The sequence below is a fragment of the Amblyraja radiata genome, chromosome 8 (genome assembly GCF_010909765.2).
Source record: "Amblyraja radiata isolate CabotCenter1 chromosome 8, sAmbRad1.1.pri, whole genome shotgun sequence".
NCBI classification, from domain to species: Eukaryota; Metazoa; Chordata; class Chondrichthyes; order Rajiformes; family Rajidae; genus Amblyraja; species Amblyraja radiata.
Genome location: NC_045963.1, coordinates 40,343,916 through 40,357,556, shown reverse-complemented (window position 1 = coordinate 40,357,556; position 13,641 = coordinate 40,343,916). Strand labels below are relative to the sequence as shown.

Here is a 13,641-nt window from a genome sequence, read left to right as displayed (position 1 = left end):
ATCTAAGATAGAACACTGTTTCCTTGTTCCATGACATAGTGTTGTTATAAGACTTTAAATTTATTATGGATACAAGAATAATTAACAAAATCAAACTGACTGTTTCCTGTTCAGCATTTCAGTTGAAATAAATTTCTGTTGGGCAATACCTGTGATATTTAGGCTACAGATTTGTAGAGATTCCAGAATCATAAAATTGCGAAGGAATGTTGTGGAGTTCTGGTAGCCCCATTGCAGGAAGAATGTGGGGGCTCTGGAAAGGGTGCAGAAGAGGTTTACCAGAATGGTACCTGGATTGGGGGGCATTGGCACAATGAGAGGTTGGATAAACTTAGGTTGTTTTCTCTGGAATGTCGAAGGTTGAGGGGAGATCTGATAGAAGTATACAAAATTGAGACATAGGTAGGACAGACAATCAGAATTTTCTTCCTAGGATCTAAGGATTCATTTCCTAATATCAAATACTAGAGGGCATAAATTTAAGGGGAGAGGGGCAAAGTTTAAGGGAGTTATGCGAGGCAAGTTTTTTTAATTTATTCAATGCCTGGAAAGGGCTCCAAGGATGGATGATGGGGGAAGCAGATCTGAAATGGCATTAGATATGACATTTAAGAGTCTTTTGGATAGGTGGATGGATATGGTTATGTGCAAGCAGATGGGAGTTAGACTTGGTGGCCACGGTGGCGTAGTGGTAGACCAGTAGAGTTGCTGCCTACAGCGCCGGAGACACGGGTTTGATCCTGACTACGGGTGCTGTCTGTACGGCGTTTGTACGTTCTCCCCGTGATCGCGTGGTTATTCTCCGAGATCTTTGGTTTCCTCCCACACTCCAAAGACGTACAGATATGTAGATTAATTGGCTCGGTATATATGTAAATTGTCCCTAGTGTGTGTAGGATAGTGTTAATGTGCAGGGATCATTGGTCGGTGCGGACTCGGTGGGCCGAAGGGCCTGTTTCCGTGCTGTATCTCTAAACTAAACTTGGCATCATGTACGACAGACATCGTGGGCTGCTCCTGTGCTGCACTATGCTATCTTCTATTTATAATTGGTTACCTATATTTGATTACCTAGTACCACTGATAATTTATTATTTCTCGTATGTTTGTGTGTTGCTGTTGTGTGCAAATTTTGTCTGCCTCTCTGTTCCAGATGTAGTCGTACAGTGGAGTACCCAGGGGGATCTGCTCGCTGTCGCAGGCATAGAAAGGCAGAGTCAATCTTACGAATCGGGAAACGTTCCAGTAGTGAAAAACGCTGCTGTTAAATTCTTTAATAACCATGGAGAACATATTTACACACTGGAAAGTCCCACCCAGGTATATAAGGATTCACCAGTCATTTTCTGGCATTGTTAAATGTTAACTTTAATACTTTAAAATGTACTTTTATCAGTTTCACAGAAAATGAAAGTATTAGGAGTTGAAGGCTCAAGCATAATTCGATATTCTTTGTTTATTTTGAAAAATAGTCGATTGGTCAAATGCACAATGTTAGCTCATGTGTTTTTGTTTCCACCTCAGAAAATATTATTCTGAGGCAGCCTTGAGGATAAATATAGCTGTCACAATTATAGTGTCATTTGCAAACTTACTAACCATGCCGCCTGCATTCTCATCCAAATCGTCCATATAATTAACAAACAATAATGGACCCAGCATCGATCCCTGTGACACACCACTTGTTACAGGCCTCTAGTCTGAAAGCAACCTTCTGCCACCATCCTCTGTCTCCTACCTTCAGGCCAATTTTGTATCCAACTCTCCAGCTTGCCCTGAATCCCATGTGGCCTAACCTTATAGGCCAGCTGACCTTGCTGAAGTCCATGTAGCCAATTTATACTGCACTGCCCTATCGATCTTCTTCGTCACTTCTACAGAAAACTCAATCAAATTCGTGATAGTCGATTTCCCACGTACAATACCATGCTGACTATCGTATTCAGTCCTCTCCCTATCAAATGCTTGTGTGTATGCTTGTGTATGCTTTTCAGTAAAAAGGGAAAGTTAGCCTATTTACTCTTATTTTCCACATGTAATGAACAATTTTAATTGAGTTACAAACCAGTGAGTAAATATGGTTGGCAGTTATGTGCACTGTGAGGTCAACATGCAAGAAAAGATAACATGCTGTTTTGGCTAGGTGAAGGAGTCAATGAATGATTTCTGAAAATAGCAAGTCTTTAGTGTTTTATGTAAAAGGTCACAGTTTCTTTGAGGATGCTGGTTATGCAAGATCCTAGCAGCCGAGAAAAGACCATTTTAGTTGGTATTTTCAGAGGAATATATTTATGTTTTGGGGATTTTACCGATTATTACTGTTCTACGCATTTCTTATCCAAACAAAGTATGTTTAGAAGTCTCAACAAAAGAATTGCCAACAACCTAACACATCTGGTTTAATACAAGTATCGTAGGTTGTCGGGCATTTTTTGAACGTAGAAGAGAAGTCCGATTACATGCCTTGCAAAGTTTTTTATTCTTAAATTGATCATTGTTCTGGTAATTTGGAATATGTTATCAGGTGATTTTTGGATGTGCCAAAAACATTGTGGCGGTGTAGATAATGAGGAGGATTGTATTAGGAAAGGTTCGGAGGGATATGGACCAAACATGAGCAAATGGGATTGGCGTAGATGAGGCATCTTGGTCAGCATGGATGAGTTGGGTCAAAGTTGTTTCTGTGCTGTGTGACTTTTACTCAGTGATTCTCTATTAGAAAAGTAATGAAGAATTGAAGGTGCTACTTGTCTTGTTGGTATCATGTGGCAGAGAGGAACATATATGGAAAAAAAACATGAACGTAACATCTATGGGATGAACTAAAAAACAAAGTTAATTTTGTTTTCCATTGTTTATCCCCAACTGAAAACCTACATCAATCTTCTCTAACTTCAGGACCAATGTCCTTTGTGCTGCTCAATCCTTGCAGACAGTGTTTGAAAGATGTTTCAATATTTCCAAAATAGTTCAGAATAAACCTCAGCATCATCCTAACTCCACATCGTCGCCCTTCAGTTAGCCCCCACCTCCTCTCCTCCTAACCATGTTTCATTTGGCAGAATCCAGTAATCTATCCAATGCCGCAAACTCCCAACCCTAATAATCTGTTGCATAGAACATAGTACAGCATAGGAACGAGTTTTTTGTCCCATGTTGCTTATTCCAAGCATGATGCCTAGTTAAACTGATCTCATCTGCTTGTACATGACCCATATCCCTCTATTCACTACACTTACAAGTGCCTATCTAAAGGCCTCTTAAACACCACTATCATATCTGCCTTCACCAATACCCCTGGCAATGTGTTCCAGACCCCCACCACTTGCTGTGTAAAATAAAACTTTCCCTGCACATCTCCATTAAATTCTCTCCCTCTCTTTATAGTTGGACCCTCTGGTGCTGGACATTTCCACACTGCAAAAATGTTTCTGACTGTACCCAATCTGTGCCTCTCATAATTTTATGTACTTGTATCAAGTCTATCCAACTTCTCCCTCTCAGTTTAACTACGCATCATGCACAACAAATAAACATTATGGACCGAAGGGCCCATTCCTGTGCTGTATGGTTCTGTGTTCTTTGTCACATATAGCCAATCATCTTGCATCTTGTAAAGACAATAGGGAATTAGTAATTGTAAAATGGCTCTGAGCCTGACCCAAGATAATTTAAATGGATTGTGTGCAAATAAAATTGGTGCAAATCAGCATAAATTCTTTTTGTTTCCTTCTCAGCGTCCTATTACAGCCATCTGTTGGGGTCACCGTGACTCCCGTTTGTTCTTGTCTTCTGGACCTGCCCTGTACGTTGTTCGTGTGGAACACAGGATTGCCAATTTACAACTGTTATGTCAGCAGGCTATTGTCGTCGCACTTCGTGATGAGAAAGACTTCAGTAAATTAACACTTCCACCTCGTCTTTGCTCGTACCTCACTGCTGCCTTTGTATCAACAATTAAGGTATAAATCGTAAGCATCACGCTGCAGAGCCTTTTATTGTCAGTGCCAAATATTTTGAAATGTTAAATATGCCGCATCAAATTTGTTACTTTCAAATACATAATGGCACTGATGTAAGATGAGTATTCTGTTATATTCACATGCATACACTGCACACTTCTAGAATAAGTCTAGTTTAACTTGCAGAAATAAAAGTAGAAATAGTGTCGTCTTTCCAAATGTTATGGAGTCGAGCGTGTATTATGTATCCCTATAGTGCTGTATAATAACTCTTCTTGGATATTACCATTTAATTTACCTGCATCATCCCTCATCAGTTTTCATTACTATATAGCCAATATATCTTCTCAACTAATTAGTGCAGGAGGGAGATTTTCCATGTCTTTCACTTTCTAAAGAAGTGTGGCCTTTTTAAGGACAGTAACTATGCCAGTTGCTAATTCTGCATCAACAATCACTCTCAATCTAATATCTCAAAATTATTTAAATAATGTTATCCATTACTTAGTTCTGTAATAACTTAGTTCATAAAAAGCCTTATAGAACATCATTTAGGATAATTGCAGGGAACATCAAAGAAGGGTTTAGAGGGATATGGGCTGAACGCAGGCAGGTGGGACTAGCGTAGATGGAACATCTTGATCAGCATGTGCAAGTTGGGCCGAAGGGCCTGTTTTTATGCTCTATGACTATGGATGCTCATGAGTCCAACAGTTTAGGTTTTTTTAACTTGCTTGGTCTTGGTTTATTATTGTCACATGTACCAAGATGCAAGAGGAACATTTTTTTTTTGGTATCCCATCCCATAGTATGCCATACCAAATCATATCATATTATAAATACAACAGCAAACGCATTTAGGCACACAGGGTTTATTTGCATAAGCATCATTATTTATAAGGTTTGTCGTGTTGAGATCACTCTTAATTATGGGTTGTTTACTGCCTGTAAATAAACCATTGCTGAATCTGGAATCAGCAATTTTATTCTACCCATCTTTACTCGAGTAGTTTAAGGCTAATTGTGTGGGAGTTGATTGAACAGTTTATTGACCTAGATTTGATATATTTTATATTTGTAATTATTTTTGTATGTCGCAAATGTTATAATTTAAATAACATTACAAAGGTGTAGCAGATTGAAGAGCAGGGGCCTGGCCCCACAGGGTTGAGTCCTGTGACCAATTCCCAATCAGTTCCTTCATATGGACCCAGATAATCAATTGACTATTTAGTACCATGTTGTTTCACAGTGCTGGTGGAACTGGGTTTATCATCAAACACTGTGTTAAATAGCATCCAATATAAGACCAAGCCAGGTATCGAGTCAGGAATCAACAAATATGAAGCCTTTTCCAATTCTATTTTAGAATGAATGTTATAAAGCTGCATATTTTTTTCTGACAGACTGACAGAAAAATATTGGGTATTAAAGAGAATCATCAAATTGATCTTTTATTTTTAATACCTGTGCTTGAATACTCAGTACGATAAGATAAAAGCCTGTTTTTCACTTCATGGGTTGTGTGATAGTATTTTGGCAGTCTCGACTGACTTCATGACGCATGAAATCACCATGTAACATGTCAACAGTTTGATAACAATATTAATTTGGAGTCTCAGACACAGCAAAGTTGATGCGGAAATGCAGTTAAACTGGTCTATTGCTCCAATGTAGTTATTTTTCAAGATGCAGCATGGAAACGGGTCCTTCGGCCCACTGACTTCATGCCGACTGTCACACTTGTTCTATGTTATCCCACTTTCTCATCCACTCCCTACACACTATGGGCCAATTTACAGAGGCCAATTAACCTACAAACCCACACGCCTTTGGGATGTGGAAAGAAACCAGAGGAAACCCACGCGGTCACGGACAATGTGCAATCTCCACACAAACAGCACCCGGGGTCAGGATTGAACCTAGATCTCTGGTGCTGTGAAACAGCACCTGCACTAGTTGCACCACTGTTCCACCATATGTGCATAAATTTGTGAGATAGATGGAGTGTTACAAACCGTTTTTCAAGATTTGGATTTGTTGCTGCAATAGTTTAGAGGGAGCATTACTGATGCACTGTTTTCATTTTGGTGGACATAGGGTTTCAAATAAACCTGGAATCTAAAAAGTAATCTTAGTAATATTAACTGACTGGATTGTTGTATAAACCTCATGGTTCAATAATCACAATAATGTCCATAGGGTAAGGAAACCTGCCATGCATTCCCAGTCTGACGTGGGTTACTCTTTTTTTTCTCCCGTTATGTACTATGTGTACATATTCTGTTGTGCTGCAGCAAGTAAGAATTTCATTGGGACATATGTGGGACATATGGCAATAAAACACTCTTGACATGACTCTTGATGTTTCCTCAGTTCAGCAGGAATTGGGCAGGTTCAATAAATTGTGGTGATGCATCCTGTGAACATTTTTTTTTAAAGTTGAATGAAAATCAGCAAATACGAAAACTCGCTAGAATTCTAACTTTATAGTGTAGAAACCATGTTATTGTCAGAAATGTAATGCTCATGAATTGGTTATTTAAGTAATTGTTGCTATCTTTGTTTAGCCCCCCATACCAGACCCAAATAATATGCGGGATTTTGTCAGCTACCCGACATCAGGAAATGAAAGACTGCACTGCACTATGAAGCGTACAGAAGATGACCCAGAAGTAGGAGGTCCATGCTACACCCTGTACCTGGAATACTTGGGTGGTCTAGTGCCAATTTTGAAAGGAAGGAGAATAAGCAAACTTCGACCAGAATTTGTCATAATGGACCCTAAAACTGATGGTAAATCAGGTATGTGCAGCTATTGATTTAAATCTAAAGCACAAATTTAAAATGAAATAATTTTCTGTGGCACATTTCGCGTTAGTTGGTGAATATTGAAAGTCTATTGAGAGAATTTCAGGACACGAGTTAGCTGTGTACCTTTATGTTGTATCCCAAATACTATTGGTAATTAATGGAAATTTGAAATGACAATAAAATGCTGGAAATAATTAGCAGGTGGAGAGAGGTAGGGTGAACGGTCGGCCTGCTACTCATTTTGTTCGAGCTGAAGAGAATATGGTTAAATGGCGTGATGAAAGGTGCTCATGTGTTTCCAACATTTTGTGAGAGTTCAATGAGTGGATGTCCCAGAGTTGGCAATTACAGTAATACTTGCAAACTGTGTGTTTAGATTTCATTTTGAAGAAAGCTACAGAATCTGTTTAATCTATGGAAGTTTGATTAGTCCTCACTTAATAATTAAGTTTCATCCTGGTGCCCGATCCAGGCAACCCCCTGATTTGTTCAGGGTGCTGATCTTCCACTTTTCGCTGGGCCAGTTATGTGCCCAGTGGGCGCTTCCCGCAGTTGACCTTGAGGGCACAGAAGGCAAGACCCCGGATCACTTTCCTATGGGCCTTGCTCCTCGCGGCTGTTGTCTCTGGCTTACTCCTCTTTGGTACTCCGGTCTTCGGGGGATGAGCAGGGACCAGGGTCAGCAGCTTCCCCTCTACAGGCCACAGCCTGCCTGGTCATTCTGCGTCTGGCCACGGGTTCAGCCTGTTGTGTGCCATAGCTCACCGGAATCCTCCTGCCGCACAACTCACCAGGATCCTCAATTTCCCCAGCTATTCATTTCCCAGGAAGAAGTTGAATCTCAAGTCACTTAAGTGATTGTGCTGAGAATTTGTTTTTCTTTTATTTTCTGACTATTGAAAGCAAGAGTTGTGTAATGTTACAAGCCTTTGTTATTTTACTTGGCAGGCAAAAGGCCCTTTCATAATACTTTTATGGTTTAATTTTCAATCATGGTTGCCATTATTTGCCTTTCTACAGATGGTTAGAATTTAGTAGAAACCCAAGGCAAAGTATTAACTTCCTAAAATAATTAATCTAGAAAGAACTGATTAGTTGGTTGCATTGTTCCTCGTATTATTGGTCTGTTGGTTTGAGTTATACAGGTGCACAACCTTTTATCCGAAAGCCTTGGGACCAGACACTTTTCGTAATTCAGAATTTGTCGGTCTTCGGAATGGATTTTTTTTAAGCGTAGATTTTAATGGCTGGCTCAGTGGTAGAGTGCTCGGCTCATATCCGCAAGGTCGCGAGTTTGCGCCTTGATCCCGGCAGTAAACTCGGTCGCGAGTTTGAGTCTTCAATGTAGTTTTTTCTTGCAGAATAAATGTTTGTATGAAATGCAGTGTAGGAGAGGTGTACTGACTGTGTGGGCAGAACTTTGGAAGTGATTGCCCACCAGTCTAAAAAGCCGCTGTGTCTCCCTGTCCCTGGGATAGCAGGGGGCGATCAAACAGCACAATACCCCCCTCCCCCTCCAGAGGAATACGCTCCCCGATGGGCCGCTACGGCGACAAGTGGCAGTTTGCCCACAGCCCGAGCTGCGCCCCCTCATCCGCCACCCCAAGAACAAGACGTACCTTGCACACCATCAGCTTCTGCCCCTACGTGTTCCTCTGGAGTTGGAGCGGGGCTGGGCTGGAGTTGCTGCTGGCTGTGGGTCTCTGGGATCTCCGTGCTTGCAGTGGGCCTGGGGGTCGGTGTCCCGTTGGTCCTGACGTCTCCGGCCACCCCCTGGACTGGAGCTGAGACTGGAAACTGTACCGCCCTTGCCCCCTCCCTCTGCAACAGCAAACAACCCCACTCTCCTGCAAGGGCGGTACAGTTCCCGGAGGATGGCAGGTGGCCGGAGACGTCAAGACCAACAGGAACCCGCTCCCCGATGGGCCCCTACGACGCCCCGAGCTGCGCCCCGTCATCCGCAACCCAGGTTCCTCTGTAGTTGGAGCGGGGCTGGGCTGGGCTGCTGTTGGCTGTGGGTCTCTGGGATCTCCGTGCTTGCAGTGGGCCTGGGGGTCGGTGTCCCGATGAGGGGGCGCAGCTCGGGGAACGGCTTCTGGTGGTCCTGACGTCTCCGGCCAGTTTGCAGTTTTCCTCTGGAGTTGGAACGGGGCTGGGCTGCTGCTGGCTGTGGGTCTCTGGGATCTCCGTGCTTGCAGTGGGCCTGGGGGTCGGTGTCCCGTTGGTCCTGACGTCTCCGGTGACTGGCACGGTCTTGCTGCAATCGCCGACTTGAAGACAGTGCAAAGCCCCCGCGCCGGTGCAGAGGGGAGGGAAGGGGTCACACACATGGCCGGGAAGCAGAGGGGTGTAGGTGGGGTGAAACTGAAGGGAGCGACAATCTGCTGCTGCCTGCCCCGCTGAGTTAAAAAGTTCCCACGCAAGACTCACGAAACACTGTGTATCGTGAGTCTACCGTGGGAACTTTTTAACTCAGCGGGCAGGCAGCAGCATATTGTCAATTATTAACCCTCCCGCGCAATATACCCTCACCTTCTCTTTTATGAATGGGGATTTAGTTCCCCTTTCTTCGAGGACCGACCGGAGGTTCCGCTGTCACCTCTGCGGGCCGCCCTCGGTGAACGTTTTCAAGGACCTTTCTTCAAGGACCGAAAAAATGGCCGCTATTTGGAGGTTTTCGTTATTTGGATCTTCGGATAAAAGGTTGTGCACCTGTACAACTTTTGACCAGCAGATGGTGATGCTGACTGAGATTAAATAACTATGAACAACTGAAATAGATGCCAACCATCAATAAATCTCTGGGATTATGGCCACCAAATAATTTACTGTCAAAATATGACTTATTCTGTATCTTATCCAGATTTGTGGTAGGATTACTTGGAATTGCTATTTCAATGCACCAAATATACTCTTCCATATTTTCTTTTGTCGGCTTGCAGGATAATGTAAAATGTCATAATATCTGACTTGTTTTTTTACCATTCCTTTCAGTATTCTAAAATTAGCTTTCCATTTATGGGAGGGTCAATTTCTTCTGTAGCTCTTTGGGTACAAAAAGGAATCAGTAGGAATCTGCTCAGATTGCAGGGAGAAAATTGGGCTATAAATCCTTGTGCTTAAATGGAATTGGTGTAATTTATTAAAGAAATCGCAGTCCTGATATTTTCTCTCTCTATTTGTTCTCTGACATTATGTTGCTTTGCACCCAGTCATCAATGACAAAATATTGCTCCAATTACACTAGTAGGGCATGATGACAAACCTGAATTCTGGCCTGAATCTGGGTGTATTTCAGTTTACTCCTGGAAGAAACTACATTTGGTGACATCAGTGGGTAGTCCTTATTTTAGCTGGACTTGAGTTGTCTATGTGGTTTAAAACAGTTAGCTGTAATAATGTTGTTAATGTTGCAAAAATGCTTCAAGTCCATCATAGGAATAACCAAGCTTGAAATGGTCCCCAGGGTTACCATTTGGATACTTAATATTTTGACCCCTTGCTAAGATAGTAGGCCACACCAGACTGCAAGACAGTTTCTGTTCCTTCTGTAGGCTTCAACCAGAAAAAATAGTTTTTAGCATAGTTTCCTGAAACTAGGCATGTATATGTATAAATCAAATTCACAAATGCTTTTGCCATTTTCTCAGATTATATGTATTATTTTAAATTCATGCAACAAGAAATATTATTTCTTGCATACCTTTCACCTATATACAGAAGTGTAATGTGTGATTTTTGCAGCCAGCTTTTAATTATCCTTTCTCTTGATTTCACCAGATGAAACCTTTGGCAACAACTTGATTTCAAACATGATTGACAGCTGTAATTGTTCTGACTCCAGTGATATAGAACTAAGTGATGACTGGGTTGGGAAGAAATCTCCAAAGATATCTCGTGCAAGCAAATCCCCCAAATTACCCAGGTATGCCACCTAGCTGAGATCTCGCATGTTTGATTTGAGTACTTTTGTTATATTAAATGTTTCCAGAGAAGTTTTTTGCTGCATGTCTTTGCTTCGTTGATGCTTTTCACTAAATGAATTGAACTGCTTTGAATTTAAAATGTGCAGCATTTTTCCAAAGTCTTCTGTCCAAGTAAATTTTGGAGTGCTTTTAATTTGAATGAATGAATAAGTTTGAATGAATAAGTTTATTGGCCAATTATTCACATACAATAGCAATGTTACAAAATTTTGAGATTTAAAAAATCAAGACTGCAATTTATCCCATCAGATAAAGCATAAAAAGAAGTTTAATTTGACACCTAATTCACTTTCATATCTCAAGTATTTAAAAAGTTATGGCCATTTTCATACTCGGAAATTAGCATCTTGTTCCCTATTGATTTTCTATGGACATAACAAAAAAGCTGTGATCGTGGACAGTCAAAAGCCCATAACTTTCTTAAAAAATAAGAGAACTGAATGAAATTTTCAGTTATCATAGATTGAACCATTCTGAAACAAATATAAAATAATCTTACTTGGATGACCTGAAATTAAAGCATATAATTAGTTAGTTACCCAATTGTAGCTAATTTCAAACTTCAATTACTAGATCTAAACATCTATCCATTTCTTAATAAATGATTAACATTTTTAAATAGCGTAAGTGTCCAAATAATATTCACAAATAATTCACAATAAAACATGATTTTTAAATCTCATTTACATTAATTTATAGGCCAAATTGAAGGGATTTAGTGTTTAATTGCTGTAAATTAAAGTCCATTTAAATCAGCTTTCTAGTGGGATCCTGTGAACGCGCTGGTTTAGAACGTTCACATTGCGGTAGATTTGTGCCCTCAAATGCCCAGAAAAATACTGCGGGATATAATGGGCCCAAAAGTAGCTACTCGCAACATTAAACTTTGTATAAAGGGATCTTAAGAAGCCCTTTTTAATGTAAAAAGAAACAGCCTACCTCCTTTTGTCCCCTGTATGAGATCCGGCCGTTGCCGGCCGTCGGGGGTTTAGAGGTTAATTTTTAAACTACTATAGCAATTAGATAAAGCTCTTAAAACTAATAATAGCTCAAGCGACGGAATCTGCCAGCGAATTTTCGTTAATAATTAACTAGGCTGAACATCCTCGATTTGAACAGCCTAGAGAAAATCGCGTTTTAAACCCGCCCCCCTCTAAACGGCGCCAAAATCGCGCACACTGGCTGGGACAGATTTTCAGCGACGCTTCAGGTACGCTTTGCAACATACCTACATACAAGGAATTTGCCTTGGTGCATCGCCTGCAAGTGACAACATGACATACAGTGACAGTTAGGAATGACACATAAAATATTAATCATTAATAATAAAACATTATCGATTAGGTTTCATTTGGTGTAATGTCCCAAGATGTTTCGAGAAATAAATAAAAGTTGACACCAAGTTATGTAATAAATAGTGGGCAGGTATGAAAAAGCTTGGTCGATAAAAGTATTTGAGAGAGCAATAGGGGAGAAGAGAGGGGTAAAAGGTTTTGGGAATATGAGCAAGGAGAGAAGTGCCACCCCAATGGAACATAGGATTGGTAAAACAGATGTTTGCGAGGATTTCAATGAACAGTGAGGTGAGGGGGGTAGGGTGGTGTAAGAGTAGAAAGGGTGAGTTTATTTTAAATGAAGACATTGCCAAACCAGGAGCTAGTGTGTATAGGGGTGATAGATGAATTAGGTTTTATGTCACATGATGAGTTGAATGAACTCTGGCTGGAAGATGCCTGATGCATCCAGAGCATTGGAGTTGATGACGGTAAAAGGTGAATGATGGATGGGCAGAGATGGGTAATTTATAGGTAGGCTTATTGTTAGTGAGAATATGAAGCTGATCATTCTTTATTTTTTTAAAGATAAATAGCAGATCTGGATTAACCTTGGCCAATGGCCGCCTACAGCAATGATGTTGGTGCTTAGAAACAAGTTTTGATGGAAGGGTGTAGACAATAAATAGAAATTTATCAAATGGTGAGGAGGAACAAAGGGAGCTTGGAGTCTAGTATGTTTTTTAAAGTTTCGTCAGCACTTTTGTATACCTTTGATTTTCCAGCATCTGCAGTTCCTTCTTAAACACAAATGTTTTTAAAAGTAGCAGGATGGGTCAATGATTTGATTAAAAAAAGGCCTCCGGGATGCTTTCCTTTATTAGCCAAGGGAAAATGGTTTAAGAGCACAGAGGCTCTGCTAGAAGAGTTTAGTTTATTATTGTCGCGTGTGCCGAGGTACAGTGAAAAGCTTTTTGTTGCGTGCTATACTAAAACCAGTTAGTCCACAAGTTGGCCATCCATACAGTCCATATTACAGGAAAGATGGAATTGATCAAGAGCGAGGTGGCGATTTATGCCAGAGATATTGCTAGAACTTGAAAATTGTAGCTGCATTGTACCCCTGTGTTATGGTAGTTCAGGTAACAGAAATTCACCCTTATGGCATTTACAAATCTTTACAACAACATTTGATTTAAATAAAAAACTAGAATTTGTGACAAAAAAAACACAATGTATTCAGAGAATTGAACTTTTACCAAGGATAATAAAACGACCTTGATTCTTGACAATGATTGCCGGCTGCCAGTTCATAGCGAGAGGTCAATAAGATGAGATTTACTTTGGAAACTGACAAGACAATCTCTTCTATTGAAGCGTGTACCAATGCTACCTCAAGCAATATAACATCCATTTCCAATTAAAACAACTACACTTTCTCATTGTCTTTAATACACATAGAAACATAGAAACATAGAAAATAGGTGCAGGAATAGGCCATTCAGCCCTTCGAGCCTGCACCGCCATTCAATATGATCATGGCTGATCATCCAAATCAATATCCCATACCTGCCTTCTCTCCATATCCCCTGATCCCTTTAGCCA

The 13,641-nt window shown here is 40.7% G+C and overlaps 1 protein-coding gene across 1 annotated transcript in view; it reads left to right on the top strand.

Annotated features, from left to right (window-relative positions):
* Positions 1–13,641, top strand: part of tulp4 (TUB like protein 4) — a 75,110-nt gene that overhangs the window by 34,352 nt on the left and 27,117 nt on the right. Inside the window, exons 6-9 of the mRNA XM_033025631.1 lie at positions 1,154–1,320; positions 3,738–3,962; positions 6,533–6,767; positions 10,557–10,701. Coding sequence (XP_032881522.1) covers positions 1,154–1,320; positions 3,738–3,962; positions 6,533–6,767; positions 10,557–10,701 — 772 coding nt within the window. The remainder of the gene's footprint in view (positions 1–1,153; positions 1,321–3,737; positions 3,963–6,532; positions 6,768–10,556; positions 10,702–13,641) is intronic.